Genomic DNA, 21,499 nt, shown 5'->3' with positions numbered 1-21,499 from the left:
TATATATATATTTATATATATATATATATATATATATATATATATACAATTTCACCTAATCTAGTACTCGACAACATGCAGTGCTCAACTATGAATATTCATTTGCCTCTGTAAGCTAGCTTTTACATGTTTGCGACAGTGAGAATTGAAACACTGAGCTGGTTTATCGCGTGGTCTATAGTAGGCGTTGATTCATACACCGCGTTGACATCTGCGTAAAACGCAGGAGTGTACCCGTTATTTTATGGGCGCCATTTCGCACACTCGTATGCGCCAAAGCATGTTCGGGAATGGGCGTTACGCTTCATTATTACCCCAACAAAGTAGACGAGAACAAACCCATTCGACGGTAAATAGAAATGCTTCCCAATTCGCCACACTACGCTCCCGGCCTATTACGAGATGTGTCAGACGCCGTGCCGTTTATGGAAGGATCGCTTATCCTGAAGAAGAAAGTAGAAGCCTAGTACCACATGAATAAATCGATTTCCCGCTCTGTGTAAACCACGATCGAACCACAAAATGACACCTTTGCTTCGGAAACCCAGGGGAAAGGAAATAGCGCATGTGGGCGGAATGACCCCCATTTATACTGAGGCTTCTCCGAGCGCTACGGGTACTTGGACGCTTCCCTTCTCCGACAGCGGTGCTTTCAATAGATGCGGGGAGTTTACTGCGTGGCGGGGACGGCACTGAAGACCGCCCACATCCATTAGTGCTGCATGGATCGATGAGGACCTGACACGGAGTCCCAAGGCTCCCTTGCTCCGTCTAATAAAACACCTAGTAGACTATGATATGGTACTCCTAGTCACATCGTTGCCACTAAGGACTATTTGGCCATCACGAAACAGCAGCCGGCTATTACAGGTATATCATAGACGGGTATGGTAGAAGGATGGAAAGGAAGCGTGTGGCATTGTGGGGGCATTCTTGTATAAGGCGTGTGCTTTGAGAGATGTGCAGCAGGTTGTAAAGAGGAGCTTAGAGAACTATCGTACTTGGCAGCAGAGCGGCAACAAAATGTTTCTGTTTGCGCGTCGAATTGGGGAAATCCGCACGATGATTGATTCCAAAACATCAGAACAGGTGTACTGTAGTTTCCGGTTCGCTGGTATAGAGGCAACCCATCTGCACTGCGCCTTGCCTGCCGCATAGCGGCATACAGTTGTGTGAATGGTAATTTTTGAAGCGGAGTAAATAGCATTTGGACACGGAATCCTTTTGTTGTCGCTTCCAGAACATTAACAATCTTTTCCGCCAATAATGTAAGGGGAAGAACACATCAAAGTAGCTAAGTTAGTAAGCTGCTGCAAAATTATGAAACACCTTTTATTTAGTGAAGAAACAGTGCGTAAAATATATTAGGCGACTTGCTCGCATAATCTCGACTTATCGACGTGTACGTGGTCCTACTAGATCGTTACGGTGAACTTAAGAAAACAGTCTAGTGAGCCAGTCAGCATGGGCGCATACCTTTGAGACTAAATACCTAACGCATGTTATCTGCGGCGAACTAATAGCAAGAGCAGATTTTTTTCTTTGGTTGTAATAGTCGCGGTAGATGCTGCGAAACGTACTATATATATTATTGTACTCAAGCGTATTTAGGTTTAAAATAAAGCGGACACTTTTGTACACCCAATAATGTAAACAAATTAGGTTGTTGAATATCATGTCTTAACGAACTTTGAGTTTCAGCCATCACTGTTCATTCGAGAAGCTGCGGCCCTTTAAGGAACGAGTCTCCAGATTTTAGTTCACTATAGCCACGGCGAAACTTGCATTGCCGCTGTAGTTTCGTGGTTAATATGTCACAGTTGGCGATTTGAACTAGGCACTCGAAGACTATTCAGAAAAATATTGACAAATTATTAATGGGCGGTGTTAAGTTCGAGGACCGTATCTGGCGGATGGCTGTTCTTCAACGTTCAAAACAACGAAGTAAACCTTCTCCAGCCAAACCCGTTGAGCGCAAAACGGCATTGCAAGGCAAAAATATCAACAAAAAATTTCAAAAACGTAAAAAATATAGGCTGGTGCCATTTATTACTGCAAGATTTTTTGGCGATCCTTTCGTTGGCATTTGCGTAGAACTTAGCCGTTAGTTATAGACAATTGACAATCGCAGAGCTCGCGACATACTTGGAAAAGTTTTCGCCGGAAAACGCCTCATTCAGTGTCAACTCTTCCGCTCTGTCGTAGTCACTGCATAATGGCGACGCAATGCCACTGACATAGTAACGATGATGAAACGATGGTTACAGCATCACAGCGAAGGAACGACGACAATAGAATGAGGAGTAAGGAAAAGCAGGTGACGAAATGACGAAGAATGCGGGACCACGAAAGGCGCGTGCGTGTCCGACTTCACGCCTGCGCTTGCCTACAGCAGCTGCGCCTCGGCTTGGGCTATATCGGCACTGTTTTGCACGTTACCTGAGACTTGTCAAATATGCAAAGCACCACAAATCAGCCATCACCTGGAAAGTCGGTAAACAGCCAATAAAGTTTCGCTTTAGTAAATCAGGGCTGATAGCGACGTCAGCAAGAGAGATAAAGCACAGTTGTGACTTGCGTACACGTTTCGTTTTGGCCTTAAAAAAAAGTAGAAATCAAAAGGTAAATGTCGCTGTCGGAAAAAAAAAAGAATAGCCATGGCCACTGCAGAATATCTTCGGCTACGGTCGCGAACTGCGATTGGCTGAGGAACAGCTGCAAAAACCATAGAAAGTGAACCGCCGTATTGCGAGATGCGTAAGCATATTACTAAGCCGAAGGTTGAGCTGTATAAAAGTGTAAAGGCAGCACGGTCCCCAACAACGCCATTTCGTTATTTGAATGCTGATGTGTATTAGTATTTCGCATTTTGTTCCGGCAGCGTTGAGCGCGATGCATTCCAGACTCGCCTACAGCTTCACGCGCACACCTTTGGCGGATGGGTCACTTCTCGTGGACCGGATGTGGCATCCATTTGTAAAAAACCATTCGTCTGCATTTCCTGGTTTGGAACCTCCAAAGTCAACTTGCAGGTCCTGAAAGATTGAGACACCATGAATAAAAAGGGATGAACAGAGTCGAAATTTCTGTGACGCCAGATGGGCGGGTTAAACTTTCGTTAGGTGGACTTATGACACTATCCTATGTGGCGACAGCCATTAAATGAACTGTGAGAGGAAAAGTCAAAAAGAAAACGAAAAGCTGATAATCCAATTTCGCACCTTTCTAAAGCATTCTTTGTGTGTGTATATGTGTGGGTGGGTGTGTTTGTGTGCGTGCATGCGTGCGTGCGTAGGTGCGTATTTGGCGCCAAGCGATCGCTGGTGTGAAAGCTTCATTATTCCTGCAGCTGTTACCATAAAGTTGCCCGAAAGGTCGGCATACGTAATCGAGGGCCCGAGTTTGGAGCAGAATGTCGAAAGCGAGTTGACGTGGGAAATTGTTTCAATAAAGCGTTGGAGACAGGAAGCCTCAATTTTGTTTTATGTTGCCGAACGAAATAAATGATGCGTGTGCAAAACATATTGTTTTTCGCAAAAAACCGTAAGTTACTTTTCTCTAGCAGTTCAATGACTTACAGCTGCTGGAGCGCGATCGTCTGGCACAACAGCATAAAAGGCCTACACCTTGAAAAAAGTATTTAAATATGGCAATGTTAAATGTGAGACAATTGAAATAAAAGATGATGCGAAAAAATAGCACAACAAAGAACAAAGAAATGTTCGCGGAACTTTTAACCCGTATAGCCAATTCGTGGCACTTGCGCAGGAATTATGCAGGTTTATACTGCGGCCGTCAGTTCATCTAAAGCTCTTTTCTCCATAGCCTCTAACAACGTCATCACATATAGGGAAGGCAACTCTTTACAGCTTTACTAGAAACTTGAGACAGATAATAGTGTTCAAAAGAAGCCTTGCTGTTTGCTACATGCTAACTGCACAGATGTTTAGTTCTTTTTCTTTTTTTTTGCCATAACGGTAACACAAGTGTTGCAGGAAAATAAATATCAATAAAAAAGATCTCGTCACATTTCGCCTGCAATGATGAACTTCGGTGAAGTATTACACTTGCAAAGAAAGCGTAAAAGTTCGGAATCTGTGCTTCAGAAATCACGAGATCATTGAAAGTGCATTATCATAAAAAAACACTAAATATTTCAAAACTGAACGTTGACAATGGAGTATGTGGATTATCATAACCGCACAAGTCCTGAATTTCATGAAACTATCCCCATTAACTCGACTCCTTCTAGCCATGCTAGAAAGCGAGGCATTGCGGCATTCCAGATATTAAAGATTTACAGTTAACTCTCAGCAACGTACATGTGTTCACAATATCACCATACCACGATACCTCATTGTTAGGCTTTTACTGGGAAACGGACGAGGAAGACAAGGTGTCTAAACGCTTTCAAAAGTTGAGATCACTTACCTGTTCATGTAACAATGGGCTCGGCGCGTCGTGCAAAAGTGATATTAGGGTCGACTAAGTGTTTATTAGAAGGCCGGGAAAAATTCGATAGAATAGTTTAGCGCTAAGGAGCACAGGTGTAATGGGGCTGACCATGTGTAAGAGGGTGTGACGTCTTACTGGACTTTAAGCAAGCTGACGTTGAACCATTGTATGTTGTCTCCATTTATATCTATGCATATGTATGTCCGGAAAAAAATTAACAACCAATGTGCACAGTGAGGCTTTTAGTAACATAACTCTCTCTTGTAGACAAGCATAGAGTAAAAGGAGTTCAGGCTGTGTCTTTGCATCTTCTGAAATTGTGTCATTTCGTAGCAGCACTGAAGGAAAATGTTCGACACATTTTGCAAGTTTCACTGCACGTACCAACTGCTCTTGATGAGGCTACTCATATAAAACCTGCTGTGAGTGTGCGCGCGTGATTGCTTCTCCTTTTTGTTTTATTCAGCTTGCAGTTAGCGCGGCCAAGGTACTTGAGCGTGGAAATGTCACCGTGAATAAGAGCTTTGTAGCACTTAGTATGGTAGAAAAACACATGGATAGTTTTCGCCCTATTGAATCATTTTGAGGAACGGATCTTTCACAATTACCTTTAAGGGTTCATTAATGTGGTGCAAGGGCGTACGACAGCCTTTACCAAGCCTGCCTGTCGATAAAAACTTTTGAGAATATCCAACCAACGTGCCCAACGAATATACGAGTCTCGTAACTGTACGCATACCTTCGTTACACGAGATTGTCCCTAGACAACATGCGGATTTTCCTCGAATGATCCAAACAGAACCTGCCACATAACGAACAACTTAAGTACACAATAGCCAAAGAGGCGAAGCTCAACTCGCTGCGTTAGAGAAAAATTGTGCCTGCAACCAAAATGACTTGCAAGGCAGCTTACTTTTAGCGGGCAGTCAGGCAGGCAGGCAACAAGGGGAGACAATAAAGGACAGCGAAACAGAAAGAAAAAGAACACTAATAATAAAGCAGCATGTGTTTTATATAGTGCACGATATATCTTGTTTTACGTTCGTGCCCTCAATGATGTCTTCATATTCACTCCGTTATTAAAATATTACCCCTTCCTTAAATACCAAGGACGCGGAATGGTTGCAATAAAGAAGTCAGCAGTCGGTGAAAGCCAGTTTACACATGCTGGACATTCAAAGAGAGAGATAGAGAGCGAAAGATAAAAGAAATGAGGAAGGCAGGGATGTTAAGCGGAAGAAATTCAGAATTTTATATATAAAAACCTCGAACAAGCAAACACAACAACGGCATGTTAATTAGAAGCACCGCACGCTATATTTGTTCCCTTTACCACTTCCTTTCTTCAGTGTGTATCTCGCAGGTCTTCCGTGACAATGGCACTTAATGTGAACACGTACCAACATTTAGAATAGGTTGTTCTATCTTTTGCTGGAGACAATGTAGACTGCAGAAACTTATTTTTGCGGAAACAACTTGAGTGTGCCAGCCAACTTGACAGATGAAATGAGAGGCGTTCCGCAGGGGGAACTTGTTTCGTGAGACACCAGGAGTTCCATGAGTCGTCGCAGGTTGTATCTGATCAATACAATACAGAAATTTATGTACGGCATATCTTTCCGTTTGTTTTTTTTTTCTTTCACTACAGCCATGGTGGTTTCATGCAGGTACATCGTACCATGTGTCAGACGATATATATAGCGGCGACTGACAACCCCTAGAATTTGTTAGGGCAGAAGGAAAATAACCTCCGCCATCTCGAAAGCCAGCAGAGCCATTTGGTTTAACAGAGTCATTCGGCCAGACGACATAAATTGATCGTTCCGTCGGCTTTGAGTCTCTCTCAAAACAACAAAAGTGACCGTTTATTGTCTAGCGGCACATTCGGGACCGCACAAGACAAACAACCGACGTGAGTTTTGCTACCCGCTTTCCTGCGAGGCCGTTCTAAGCCTCACGCGGGCAAACTACACTACTAGAGTCGCATGTTGAATAACTAAAAAGTTAAATACCTTACGGATGTGACCTCTGAATCTCATTTCAATCATTTTATTTATCAGCTTACGCAAACCACTCGTCAGACTTACTGGATGAAAAGACTAAGGAGAAAGAGAAGGTTTACTTAGCTTTATTATTGTTATCACGCGAGCTGGTTTCCAAAACTAGGGACACACTCTTTTATCTATAAGTAATTAAACAATTTCAGCAGTTAACAGTCTACAGTAAGTGCCCATATTTTGCGACACACTCTACGCATGTGGCTAGAGTGTGGAGTTGTTTTTGTTCAGCCAGATGCAAGTGCATGATTTAGCTCACTCACAGGGACCTCAAAGTGTAGTTGTGTATGAGTTTCCTGCTTACAAGCAAGAAATATTTATTATGTAAGCATACTTAGGGTACTTTACGCACTTTCCGTGTGCTAATAATTTAGCTATCTACGTGTTCGTGTTTGTACTTAGGCATTCTCAAGCCTGCTAGAGTCACTGGATAGTGCATGGTCGAGCGGGTAACGCATGAAGCCGCTATTCAGAGAGAAAACGGTCCCCCACCAGCCGTCCAACCAACTTGGGTAACTAAGTATATGGCAAAGTGTACATATGTGCCGCTCCTCAACGAACCTCTTTCACACCGATATGGCTCACTGTAGATGCGGGACTGCGTCGATATGCTGGTCACCGTTAAAAATATCTCTTTGACGCCGATATGGAGCACTGCGCATGTGCGCACGGTCTGTGATGATGTTCAAAGAAGCTCTTCGATGCCAGCTAGGGTCACTCGGTATGTGCCAATGCGTGTCTGCTGCTCCTCAGTGAATGTCTTTGAAGCTAACTTGGTTAACTGGCAGAAAGTGCATATTCGCAACGTTGTAGTGCACGACAACCCTGATGGCGGCCGGCTATATAATGCGTGGTATCCACAATAAATTATGCAGTTTTTTATACGTACCTGTGACCATCGTTGCTTGCTGAAACAAAACAAAAGGCATCGGCAACGAGTGCCCAAAGTTTGCCTGCCAGCACCAGCACCGTAACGCCCAGCAATAGGAAACACAGGAAACAGTTCATAGTAGCACAAGCTTAGATTTCGCGTCAGCCATTTAACCGCTAACGTTGAGACACATGTGTCCATCTTTTGACCTGATTGGCCATCGGCATACTCCTCACAGCGGGCATTGCCATGAACAGACCTTGGCTGAACGCATCGGGATAAAGCAAATGTTGATAATCCAGGCGCGCGTTTGTTGGAGCTCTAAATGTGCTATTTCTTGCAAAGCGGGAAGAATGCGAGAACTGCTACGGAGGAACACTACTGTAACCGCAGTTGACGAGGAACAACCTCAACCAGACCTCACCATTTTGCAACTTTGGGCAAAGCGACGTCAGGCAGAATTGTATGCGTCGACGAATCCCGATGCACCAGGTAACCATGCATGTGCTAACCATATAGCGGCGAAGGCGCGTCAGCAGGAAAAGCAACTTTCTCGACGACGATGGTATGAGTGGTGCGAGAATCTTGGATCGGGCGTTGGAAACGGAGCACTTTGGCGTACGTTCCGGTCAATGGAACACGGTCATAAGCAACCTGACTGTGCAGCGAGCGTAAGGTTAACGATGCAGAGTTCGCCTAATCAATTTGCAGAGCACGCTGCTAGGGCGTTTTTCCCGAAATGCGATCAAACGTCAACTATGAGCTTCCCCGAAATTGATGAGTCTGACACAACCTCGAAATCCGAAATATCCAGCCCTTTCAGCATGGCCTACTAATAGCGGCGATTGAAACTTCGAAGCAACGAACAACACCTGGTCCCGATGGTATTCCTTATGAGGTTTTCAAGAACATGGAAGGACCAGCTCTCAACGCACTTCTTCAGGCTATTAATAAAGTATGGGAGACTGGAAACGTTCCACCTGATTGGAAGCATTCAATTGTTGTCGCGATTCCGAAACCAGGAAAGTCTTCAAATAGCCTGCAGTCTTTACGCCCGATTTCCCTAACCTCAACTGTCTGCAAATTTGCTGAAAAGATATTGGCCACACGAGTTTCCTGGTTGCTTGAACGCCACGATAGATGTCATCCAGCTCAAATTGGATTCCGTTCTTACTTCGGAACTGAAGACGGACTTTCTGTCTCATCAGACGATGTTTTACAGGTTTCTCCACACAGTCACGCTGTGCGCACGGTAGTAGCAACAGACATAACGAAAGCTTATGACAATATAGACCATGAAATCATTATATCCAACCTCATCGACCTGGGGCTTCCACCACGGGTGATAAGATTCATCTACTCATTCCTTCACAATCGGACATTTGCGATTAGAGTAGATGGAAGGCAAGAAGAATACTTCACATCGAACAGACGAGTTCCACAAGGTTCGGTTTTGGCTCCTCTTCTCTTCAACGTTGCTCTAATACCTCTAGCCTGGCAACTACATCGGATTCCAGAGGTGAGGTTCTTATTCTATGCGGATGACGTCACTTTGTGGTCCGTGCATAATGATATATCTAGACACACTCAACAGCTTCAAGAAGCCCTTGATGTGCTGAACAACTTCGCTCGAAAAGCAGGGTTAGACATTTCCACCCAAAAATCAAGCTATGTTGTGGTGGCCAACAAGAGAGGACGCACAAGAATCACGCAGCACCCCTTTACATTTAGACTCGGCGCAGAGACAATCCTTGAGGCTTCTGAGGTCCGCATACTGGGTCTGAATATTCACCACTCCAGCAGTGGTGCACACTGGCTCCGTAAAACCAGACAGAGATCGACAAAAACACTTCACTTTATTCGTCGCATTGCAGCAAAAGCAGCTGGAGCTCGTACTGACGTAGCTCGATGGTTGGGGTGTGCAGTCTTGCAGCCACGAATTTTATATCAAGCACAATTTCAACGGCTGACTTTGGCACAGCTGGTACAGTTGGAGACGATTAATCGCGATGCTGTGCGCACAATCACAGCACTGCCCCCCATCACTCCGATACCAACCTTACAGGAACATGCCCAGCTCAACACGATTGCAGAGCTAATTTTGCACCGTGAAAAAGCACGTGAAAGAAAAAAGCAACTTATTCCGGCTGTCGCTGCATTGCATGCTCATTTTCACCACAGCTCTCGGATTGACAATCAGCTCTATCCAATGCCTCCCTGGGAATTCACCAGCATCACAACTAATAAGCCAACGAAGTTACGACGCAGCGATACAACAGGTATTATTGACGAACGCAATATCGTGGATGCATCATGCGTTAACACCTGCCAAGTCTATACGGACGCTGCCATTCTCCCAGACGGCGGACAGACATCATTCCTGAGTCATTCCCATTTGATCAGCGGCCACCAGCGCTACTTATCTACGGAAGCTAGCGCTCTAGTAATGGAACTTCAAGCCATCCGCGGCAATTTGCAAGAGGCGACATCTAAGCTGCCTACCATCAAGCAACTAGATAGCTTCACTGATTCTTTAGCGGCTATTCAGGAACTCAAGAAGGTTGATAAGGCGATGGAAATCTGCGAGACAATACACACTATGAATCGTAAAACAGCTACTTGCGTCAAGGTACACTGGATTCAAGGCCATTCAGCGAACCCTCACAACAATGCTTCTGACGAGCAGGCACACTGCCCTCCTAATCCTGATCTTCCGCCTATTCCCCTCCCACCTCAACCCCTTAACTCGCTTCGAGCCCGTAAAAAACTTCTCCTGCAGGACACACGCGCTCTTATCCCACCGTGTGTCTGCTCCCTCCCCCTTCTCCTTACTAGGGCGGAGGAAGTTGTGCTTAGGAGGCTTCGGGCCGGGGTGGCCCTTACACCGGCTGTTATCTCAAGGTGGAACTGGTCGCATTTACCACTGGGTGCTACGTGTCCATATTGCGCCGTTCCTGTGATGGAAGCAGATGCATACCACCTAATACGGACATGTACTGGTTTAAAATCGGAACGCTCGCGTCTCCTACTGCAAGCCGGCCTCCGCTAGAGTGTGACAACCATCTATGACCGCTGGATACATGACAACAGATTCCACAAAACACTGCTTCAATTGATACACAACACAGGCCTCACAGCACACATATAATACACATATACGCATTAAGAATTATGCCTTAAGGGCAAGTCTTTATCGCAATAAAAAAAATTTACTATTTCGAGGGCTTCCTTACCAGGTAGTATCAGTAAGGTTCCGTTCCGCAATCAGATTGCCGTAACCCTTCTAGGTTTGCGCCGGTTCTCGATACAAGGTTTCCCTGCGTCTAGCACACGTGGTGACTGTACATTTGTGGCTGCTGGTGTCAAAGTGAAAAAAAAGCATTTCTTTACCGCAGTTCTTATTCTACTTTTCACCATTTAACTTCTTCATAGCATACATTTGCGAAAGCTCTTGTTTGGATCTTACACTTTTTATTTGAGGTGTCGTGAATAGTTAGCAGTTATCAAGCGTTATATTACGTAAGGGAATTTTTGTGAAGACGTGCATACCCGGATCTACAAGTGCAGGCAGCCGTGGTGTTGTCGTGGTCCCACGTGTGGCACTCCATGAGTTCTCATTCCCGACACCAATCAACAATCGCAACACAACCGGCTTCTCAAGAGGTAAACCTATAGGTATTTGATTTCCTTCTTTCGCAAAACGTAGCTAAGGCGTGGCAAATGATTCGATCATGTTTCCTTGCCACGCTTTAATTAAGGCATTGTATTATGTTACGTATAAAGTATCTCAGCAAGCCTAAGCCGGCTTAGTTTCGCGTACGAAGCTGCTCCTGGCGCCATTCTTCGTCAGGCAGCTCTTAGTTGAGCGTCCCGAATTCGGTTTATATACCACTTAGTATCGTTTACATGCGTGACCAGTTAACAATGGCTGCGTAAATATTGCATCATACCATGTACGCCGAGTCTAGAAGCCTCGCTACTTCAATAGAAACACTGAATATCCGTAATTCGCCGCTGTCATTAGCGTGTAAGGCAGCAGCAATATAAATACAAGAACAGGAAGGCGAAATTACCCAGAAGTGTATCCGTAATTAAAAGTCTGCTGTTTCAGCTGCACTGTGAATTAACTACTCTTAAGCAGAGATTTCGCTATAGCTACACGAGCGTACGGAGAATCATCGCAGTAGTTTCTGTCAAGAACCCACCAACAACTCTCGGGCCCTTTAACTACTGCTTTCTTCATGTGCTAGATCCCGGCTAGCGTCGATCTTACTCCCGCTGCCAAAGACAAGTGGAAGATTTTCATCTCGAACCAACTTCCGAAGCGACCGACATGCTGGATTGAGCGCCTGAATTAAAGGTGACGGTCATTAAAGAGCCCCACTGGACTTTCTGCACGACTCGAGGTAGCATTCACATTGATAGGTGCTTCTCTTTACTATGTCTTGAAAGAAAGTCTATTAACGTGAAAGCATTGGCTAGTTGGTTATTCGTATTCATGCAATAACTACGATAACTCAATTACCACGTGTTGAGCTGACTGGCGATCGATTATTGTGACCATGCATTTATATATATATATATAATGAGAAGCCAACAAACACTGACACCAAGTACAACATAGGGGAAATTGCATGTGCTTAATAAATGAAATAAAGTAATGTTAAATTAATGGAAATTAAAGTGGATGAAAAAACAACTTGCCGCAGGTGGGAACCGAACCCACAACCTTCGCATGTCGCGTGCGATGCTCTACCAATTGAGCTACCGCGGCGGCGTTTCCCCATCCACTTTCTTGGGTATTTATGTGTACTAGTAGAACCCTGGGAGTGTTAGCCAGCGCCCCCACTCACAGACCTTGGCGGCGGACGTGGAACGTCTTTTTTGCCGCAGGCGTCACGAGAACGTGAGCTTTTCGGGTGAAGGCAACTGGTCAATAAACCCACATATGCTACCTGAAGGCATCAATGTTGCCGGATTCGAGACCCTCGTTATGTAATAAACGAGAAGAAAGGGGTTAACCGAGGGACCCGATATTTTATTAGTCATATAATGAGAAGCCAACAAACACTGACACCAAGTACAACATAGGGGAAATTGCATGTGCTTAATAAATGAAATAAAGTAATGATAAATTAATGGAAATTAAAGTGGATGAAAAAACAACTTGCCGCAGGTGGGTGGGTGCACTGACACCAAGTACAACATAGGGGAAATTGCATGTGCTTAATAAATGAAATAAAGTAATGATAAATTATAGGAAATTAAAGTGGATGAAAAAACAACTTGCCGCAGGTGGGAACCCACCCACCCACCTGCGGCAAGTTGTTTTTTCATCCACTTTAATTTCCATTAATTTATCATTACTTTATTTCATTTATTAAGCACATGCAATTTCCCCTATGTTGTACTTGGTGTCAGTGTTTGTTGGCTTCTCATTATATGACTAATAAAATATCGGGTCCCTCGGTTAACCCCTTTCTTCTCGTTTATTACATAACGAGGGTCTCGAATCCGGCAACATTGATGCCTTCAGGTAGCATATGTGGGTTTATTGACCAGTTGCCTTCACCCGAAAAGCTCACGTTCTCGTGACGCCTGCGGCAAAAAAGACGTTCCACGTCCGCCGCCAAGGTCTGTGAGTGGGGGCGCTGGCTAACACTCCCAGGGTTCTACTAGTACACATAAATACCCAAGAAAGTGGATGGGGAAACGCCGCCGCGGTAGCTCAATTGGTAGAGCATCGCACGCGACATGCGAAGGTTGTGGGTTCGGTTCCCACCTGCGGCAAGTTGTTTTTTCATCCACTTTAATTTCCATTAATTTATCATTACTTTATTTCATTTATTAAGCACATGCAATTTCCCCTATGTTGTACTTGGTGTCAGTGTTTGTTGGCTTCTCATTATATGACTAATAAAATATCGGGTCCCTCGGTTAACCCCTTTCTTCTCGTTTATATATATATATATATATAGCGAGAGAGAGAGAGAGCAGCATAAATACACAGGCACTAGTCGGTCGGTCGCACGGGCACAATGTTGTATGAGGGAGCGCATGCGGTGATGAAGAGAACACTGAGCGCACTGCGCCTCCTCGTCGAACAGATGGAACTACAGAGAGCACCGCCCTTTCGTGGGATTTCAGATTCAGTGACGCGACCAACCAAGTGTCGATCATGAAGCAAAGGCTCAAGCAGCAGTAGGGGCTCAATAACACACGAAGAAAATCATGCAGTATGCGTGAGCAGATAATTTGGGAGCAGTGTGGCACCGATGCATATCTTTCGGTTTTAGACTACTTCGCTTTCTCTTTTTGTTCCAGTTTTTACGTCTTTTTTAGTCTTTTTTATTATTTCCTTTTGTCGTTCTTTCTTTCTCTTCAATTTCGGGCGCTGATAGCTGCCAGCACAGAGCACCCCGCCCCTTTGTTTCAAAGCGGTTAACCACAACTGTTTTAGGCTTGTAGCGCAGCTCGGAAGAGCAAAAAAGGAAGGAGGCAGGGGTAACCAAAGGGAACGGAAAACAGAGTGAGCGCTAACTTCCAACTGACAGTATATTTCGTGACACGAGACTTCTTATACACTCAGCAAACCATATGACATCAGGAGATAACAAAGAAATGAAGCAACAAAACCGATAGCAACCAAGTGGTAACATATTCAGACAGCCTGTGACTGCAGTCGGAGATACGCCAATTCATTGCTTGATAATGATAATGAAGGTGAGCTTACACATGCATGGCCCAGACCAATGATAGCCTTTGCTTAGATGATTTCTCTTGTGAGCTGATTACGACTGCGACCAAGAATGGCGCATTCCTCTAAGACGGGTGCGCAACCACGCGTTTTGCAGTGCTGCGCAAGAAACCCCCCAGCTGTAATACAATTCTTGGCATTGTAATCATGTTCGCGCAGCATGTCATTCAGAAATCGGCCAGTTTGACGTGGCGCGTATGGATCGTATTTAAGGGCGAATCCCTCCCATCGCACGTAAAAGTGGGCCACTTTCGACACGCAGTTCGCCCGTTTATACCAAAACCGCTGCAGTGTTGGAAATGCATGAAGTTTGGACATGTGAGTAGAGTGTGCAAGAACACTACCGTCTGTTCTCGCTGCACTGGGCCCCACACCACTAACACGTGCGAGGCCAATGTGCTGAAGTGCACAAACTGTAGCGGCCCTCATGATGCATCCTCGAAGGAATGACCTTTGATACGAAAGGAAATTGCAATATTGAGAAAAGTGGTTAGAGACCACTCGTCTCACCGAGAAGCAGCAGCATCTATTAAGCGACGACGATCACGTCGCCGACGTCGATCAAGAACCTCCAAAGCCTCTGCAGAACGCCAGCCGCGTACATTACCACCCGCTCTTCCGCCCCGGCCAGACGCAGTCAGCTCAAAGGACACAGGTGCATCGAACAACACGGCTGCTGACGCTTGGCCTGCACTCCCGCGGCTACATGCCCCTACTGAGCGAAATCAGAGCTCTACAGCAAGTGATACCTCATCTGTTCCTGATAAATTGTCACACCAGGATCAACAAGTTGTTGTCATGATAAGCTCTCTGAAGAGTGCTATTCGTGTTCTTCTGGACAAGCTACAGACACCAACAGCTCGAAGTGCGTTGCAAGTGCTGGATGCCATCAATCCGGTTCTTGAGAGCCTTCAGAAGTCCAGTGCTTGAGGGCTTCTACAGCAGAACCATGGCTCATCGACAACAACAGCGATCGCTCCGGGATGAGGTCAGAAGTGCCTCCATTTTCCAATGGAATGCGAGAGGCCTGAGGTCACGTATTTCGGAGTTGCGGCAGTTCGTGTTTGACAACCACTTTCCTATACTGGTTATCTGCGAACCGAACTTATCAGCCTCCGTAAGACTATCAGGATATGAACCTTTTGTTTCAACCACGTGTGTCCGTAGTAGTAAGGTTTTGGTTTACATCCGCAAAGACCTTACGTATTTTTCCCAACCCGTAGCGCCACACGACGGTAACGAATACGTCTGTGTTACTGTGAAAAAGAAGAGGCTGTCTTTTACTCTTATTGGCGTCTACCTATCGCCAACCAGTCAGTTTAATAGCAAAAGACTAGACGACATTATGACTGCTACTCCCGGTCCTTGGATAATGACAGGGGATTTCAACGCTCACCACCATATATGGGGAAGCTCCAGGATAAACTCGAGGGGGAGGTCACTAATATCATTTGCATCAGGCCACAACCTATGTCTTCTAAACGACGGAAGCCCGACATTTCTGCGAGGAACAACGTACAGCAGCTGCCTTGACTTGACTTTTGTGTCGCGTTGCCTGACTTCGAGCGTGCAGTGGTTCACCGATATTGAAACCCATGGAAGTGATCACATTCCGACCTATGTGAGAATCGATGGACTAAACGCCGCATTACCGGTTGTATCTCGCCAAATCGACTGGTCAGTCTTTCAGGCTCGTGTAGAAGACACATGCAAGAAACGTATCGCACGCAAATTAGAAGAAATAATTGCTGACGCAATGCAAGACTGCACGCGGTGCTTCACACATTCATCAAAGCGTACAGAGAATGACATTGAGTTGGAAAGGCTTCGTGCACTGCGTCGCCGAGCTGAAAGGAGGTACAGGCGCACGAAGTCAATTCTTGACCTCAGAGAAGCTCGGCGTATGCAAAAGAAGATAAAGCGGCGAATGGATAAGCTAGCGGATCAAAGATGGAAATGCTTTTGCGAGTCACTGGACCCCCGCAAGTCATTCTCCCGTGTGTGGCGTACCCTACGGGGCCTTAGCTCAAGCCCCCAGCAACGACGCCCTTTCAACGCCCTTGCTCTCTATGAAAACCGCCGTGAGGTAGAAATTGCGGAGGAATTTTGTGCGAAAGTCGCCGGTGGCACAGTTTCAGCCTTTGACATGACTTCAGGTGACATCCCCGGTCCACGAGATACAAGTAGGGACGCTCCATTCTCTATGGAAGAGTTAGAAGCTGCAATGGCGCTCTGTAGGAGTTCATCTTCACCAGGGCCCGATGGGATAACATATAGTGCTTTGTGCCACCTAGGTCAAGAAGCAAGAAGACAACTCCTCAGCCTTTATAACAGCTCATGGCGAGATGGTGTCGTCCCACAGGAATGGAAACGAAGCCGCCTGGTACCACTACTAAAAACAGGAAAGTCAACGCTCGAACTGGCATCGTATCGGCCGATAGCACTTGCCAGCTGCGTCGGGAAACTCATGGAACGTATGATCCTCATGCGTCTCGAATGGTACCTTGAACACAACAAAATTTACCCTGACTCAATGGCGGGATTTCGACGAGGCCGTTCATCGATTGACAGTGTCATCAATCTGGTATCATCTGTAGAACAACAAAAATCTCGGAAGCGATTATCAGTCGCACTCTTTCTTGACGTGAAAGGCGCTTACGACAATGTTTCCCATCAAACCATTCTAGACGCACTTCTGACAGTTGAACTAGGAGGGCGAGTATATCGATGGATAAGAAACTACTTGACACAAATGTCCTTGTTCGTGCGTACGGAAGATGGTCCGACTACCGACCACTACACATGCCGAGGCGTTCCCCAAGGCGGTGTTCTCAGCCCTGTTCTTTTCAACCTCGCGCTTCTTGGGCTGGCTGAATCCCTCCCGGAAACGCTGAGTGTTTCAATATACGCCGACGACTTCTGCATCTGGACATCAGCGGTCACTCGCCTGCAGGCTCGCGCAAGGCTCCAGCAAGCAGCAACACAGGCATCTGACTATCTTCAAACACAAGGCCTTACCATCTCAACAGAGAAATATGCGCTAGTCGCTTTTACGCGAAAAGCGATGTCTGGTTATCCAGTACACATCAATGGCCAGCCTATCTGCTACAAGAAAAATCATCGGTTTTTGGACGTCATTGTTTACCGGGACCTCTCTTGGAGCCCTCAGGTTGCCCACTTGAAGAAGAGGCTCACATCTATTGTTCACATCTTCAAGTTCATCGCCGGCAAAACATGGGGATCGTCAATACACTCTAAAAATTTTCACACCCTTATGGGTTTAATGCGGGTGTATTCATCTTTTCACCCTTGTAAACACCCTTGAAACACCCTTTTTAACGAAAAAGGGTGTTCAACAAGAAAACACCCTTGGAACACCCCAGTCTTTCTAATTTACACCCTAATTATAAGGGAGTAAGTGAACAAGCTTACAGTATATGATGAATGAACATTGTCAGTTAAGGCGTTGATATTGGCTGTACATGAAACGCGCGCTACCTGCGCTTGAATCAGGTAGCTGGAATGATTAGATCGGGGCACCTAGGCAGCAGCGCACTGGCTCCGAACAGTGGTCAAAAATGAAGTTTCCCACGAATGTCGATATTGAATGGATGACACTAACGCGCAGACTTTGCATAGCCAGATATATGCAAAAGGCTTCATATGATCAATGGCAAAATATTTACAATGCTATCACTGAATACTTAAAGGTGTGCAACCAGTTAGACTGGGAATGGTTAGGAGTGAGGGCTAACGGTAAATAGCTCACCAACTTACGGTTCGTAGATGACATTGGCATACTCAGCAACACTGCAGACTATTTGCAACAAACGTTTGAGGAACATGTCGAAGAAAGTGTAAGTCTGACTGAGAGTTAGTATGCAGAAGAGAAAAGTAATGTTCCGCAGCGTGGCGAGAGAACGAATGCCATGGTCGGCAGTCAGCCTCTAGAACCTGCGCAGGAATACGTTTATTGAGCTTAATTACTCGCAGGGGCCTCTGATCAAGGAAATTAACAAAAATAAAACATTAGCTGGAGAGCTTACGGCAGGCATTACTAAATCATGACCAGGGAGCTTACTGCTTACCATTGCTTTCTACCGTTACTAACGTATGGGGCCGAAACTTGGAAGTTACCAAAGAAGCTTGGGAAGACGTTGAGGACCGCGCAACGAACGATGGAATGAAAATTGTTAGGCATGATGATAATAGACTGGAAGACAGCGATGTGGATTAGAGAGCGAACGGGAATAGCTGATATACTGGTTGACATTATGAGGAAGAAGTCGTGCTGGGCAGACATTGCAATGCGTAAGGGAGAGAACTGCTGGTCTATTGGAGTTGCAAAATGGGTGCTAAGGGAAGGAAAGCACAGTCGAGGACGGCAGAGAATAATGTGGACGTGATGGAATCGGGAAACTTGAAAACACGTGGAACCAGTTAGCACAAGACAGGGGTATTGGAGATCGCTGGAGAAGCTTTCGTCCTGCGATGGACGTCAAAATAAGCTGATGATGATGATGATGATGTGACGACATCCATGCTAGCTTCGCGGCATGTATTTCATGTTATGCCATGCATGCGTGTCATGCACGTTCTGATAGCTCGATTTCCGCCGATTGCGGGGGGGGGGGGCGCTAGTAGCGGCGTAGCCAAGTGGGGCACACCGGGCACTTGTAACGCTCACTAAAAGTAAAATTTTTGCTGCTATGGCAATGGCCCCGCTCCTTCCCCCTCCACGGTCAATTGGAACCCCCCCCCCCTCACACGAAAAAATTTTCTGGTTACGCCACTGTGGGGAGGGGGGTGTAAGATTGCTCTAGACCCCTCCCCCTAACTTGTCAACGGAAACGGGGGACGGGAGGGCAGCTGCCGCCGGGCCGCAAACCTTAGGCAGCCCAATTAACGGCTGCATTTCCCTTTGGACGTGAATACTGCATTAATGCCATTACACTGTAGGATTCGTGGCGGTTCGAGGGCATGCGACAATAAAAAAAACACATACAGCCATCAGAAAGTCTTAGCTTGAGCAGATCTTTGAGAGCTGGGAAGACTCTCACAAAAGAAAAAAAGCTTGGCACCCCTCTTACAGGCATTGTCAACTCTGGGTCCCACCGCTGACTGTACATTTCCGGTAAAAAAAAATCACCCATGAACTCCTCTCGGATTTGTCTAAGTGTGCGTAAGCATTGTGACTCTTCCTCATCTACACGCTGTCCATGTCGTTATCAATGTTATGATACTTGATCCGACAAGTATAAGCGCCAGCGCTGCCGCGACATGGGCTGCTCTGGTCGGCAGCGCAAGCAAAGTACTGCAGGTGGCGGGGCCAGACGCGCTGGTGACGTTCCGTTCGTTTTGAGCCGTTATCGCTCTTTAGCCCTCCTCATCCGCGACGAACCATTATCAACCGTTCTCCGGCGGCGGCTGCTTGTGGCACGGCCGCGCGAACCGTATCTTGAAAGAGAACTGCATTGTGGACAGAGTGTGCCCACTGCTGAAAACTTCACGCGCTGTGTTCTCACCGTTTACTTCGCTTTGAAAACAGACGCGCGCACACCTATCTTGAAAGTGATCTGCGAAAAGCGCATAGTGCGGCATAAGCTGAAAGCTTCGTGAGCGCAGTGTTCTCGCCGCTTCGGTCGCGTTGAAGCGAGAGCTAGCACGAAGGGGAATTCACTCGCTGCTGCGGGTTCTATATTGAAGGATATCGTGCGGTACGGACTGACGGACGGCGGTTTTTCTTGTTGGGGAAGTATAGAAATGCTTACGTTATAAAAAAAAATCGCAGGGTTCGCGAATTTCGCAATAAGAACCAACGCCAACCTACTCCCCCACCCCCCGCTGAGCGATGCCGTCTTGATCGCCCCCTCCCAACCCCAGGAAAAGGGACACTACCTTTCTATCTCAGTTGAAGAAAGGATGATGAAGCGTTAACAACGACAATAACGGCATTTTCTAACGAGTTGTCTTATGGCCTCTGAGATTTGCGCGCGAAGCTGGCGCGCGCGAACCTGAGAGGCCATAATTGGCCGCTTAATAGCATAAAAAGACAAAGATAACGCCAAACGACACAACTAAAAATTAAAACAAAGAACTGATCTTAGCTATACTGTTTGGGGAAAAGAAATAAAAAATTAGACAGCCGCAACACACGCCACTAAAGCCACCACCGCCGGCATAACGCGGAACCAGCTGTTGGCAACATTCATTCGCGCGTCATTTTTGCTTCGTCCTCGTCGTCTCCGCAACGAGAGCCGCCATCTTCTCGCGCCGAACGTTTTGTATGGTTCTGTTCTCTGCAATCCGCGCACACAGCTCATCGGTGGTTGCACGTCTGCTCGGCGTCGCAATGCGGCCTGCGTCATTTTCTGGTGCTCGCGCAATCGGTGTGAAACATGTCGCATGTGAAATGTTTGATAGAAGTGCCTCACGGCCAAGTCAAGCCGCCGTACGGGTGTATGGCTGTGCGCCCCGTTCTCGGAAGCGTCGACGGGTTTCCGGCATGCGGATTTCAGGTACGTGCAAATGCGTTTCGCCCTCCTATTGAGCTCCGGAGCAAAGCGTGCAATATTTCATGTGAAAGATGCAGTGCCCGTGATCATGGTGTGAATTTCGAGCAGCAAACGAGAACTTTGGCACTTAGAGCACACCGCGGCTGCTAAGTCAGCGTGGAAATTGTTTTACGTTACCGTAATATGTTGCTGTCAGTCTAATCTGCGGCTGGTGGATAGCTAGCCCATTGGCGTTTGCTTGTGGCAGCGATAGGTGTATAAATGGAAGCGGTAATAATTTTCGGGAGCAGAGTTTTTTCGCTCGATGTTTGGTCGTGTTTATGGCGTTATGAAAGCTAGAAAACTAAATGGCTTGATCGTTCTTAGTTCCAACTCTAAGGGGCGTAACGTTGGCGCTGTATATGTTTGTTTTCGGTGTCACGAGTACCACTTTCATGCTTTTGTTGCATGAGAGTGGTAGCTGCTGCGTGCCGTCTGGGTAGAACACAATAAAAGCAATTTCCTCACTCATACGTATGCAATGTGAGGTAACAAAATTTCCAGCGTTTTATTCGGAGCGTAAATATCCAGTATAGTTTAGTAAGAAACTCAAATTCTGTGTTAGCTTAGTAGGCGTGAAACAAGTGAAACTCGCATTCCTTTTTGAATTGTTCGCCCAAAGTGCACCGCCCCCAGATGCGTCATCGGGTAATTGACAGTAGCTTCGCTACGTGAGTTGTTTTATGCGCCTATATTGCCCGGTTAAGTATCCTGTTCATTTATGCTGACGCTCGTTCATCTTGATTTTAAGCGGTTACTATCCCCGAGTACCGGACGATGCCAAACTTGTGAGGTGTAGCAAACG

General features: G+C 46.2%; 1 protein-coding gene across 1 annotated transcript in view; it reads right to left on the bottom strand.

The window, feature by feature from the left end:
- Positions 1-2,323: 2,323 nt before the first annotated feature.
- LOC135899772 (uncharacterized) overlaps positions 2,324-21,499 on the bottom strand; it is a 383,819-nt gene continuing 364,643 nt past the window's right edge. Inside the window, exons 5-6 of the mRNA XM_070539644.1 lie at positions 2,930-3,035; positions 2,324-2,483 (exon numbers count right to left, since the gene is read on the bottom strand). Of these exons, the coding sequence (XP_070395745.1) occupies positions 2,473-2,483; positions 2,930-3,035 (117 nt within the window). The 3' untranslated portion in view covers positions 2,324-2,472. The remainder of the gene's footprint in view (positions 2,484-2,929; positions 3,036-21,499) is intronic.

Source organism: Dermacentor albipictus, chromosome 5 (genome assembly GCF_038994185.2).
Source record: "Dermacentor albipictus isolate Rhodes 1998 colony chromosome 5, USDA_Dalb.pri_finalv2, whole genome shotgun sequence".
Classification (NCBI taxonomy): Eukaryota; Metazoa; Arthropoda; class Arachnida; order Ixodida; family Ixodidae; genus Dermacentor; species Dermacentor albipictus.
The sequence above is the reverse complement of the archived record's forward strand: the minus strand, read 5'-3'. Positions and strand labels throughout refer to the sequence as shown.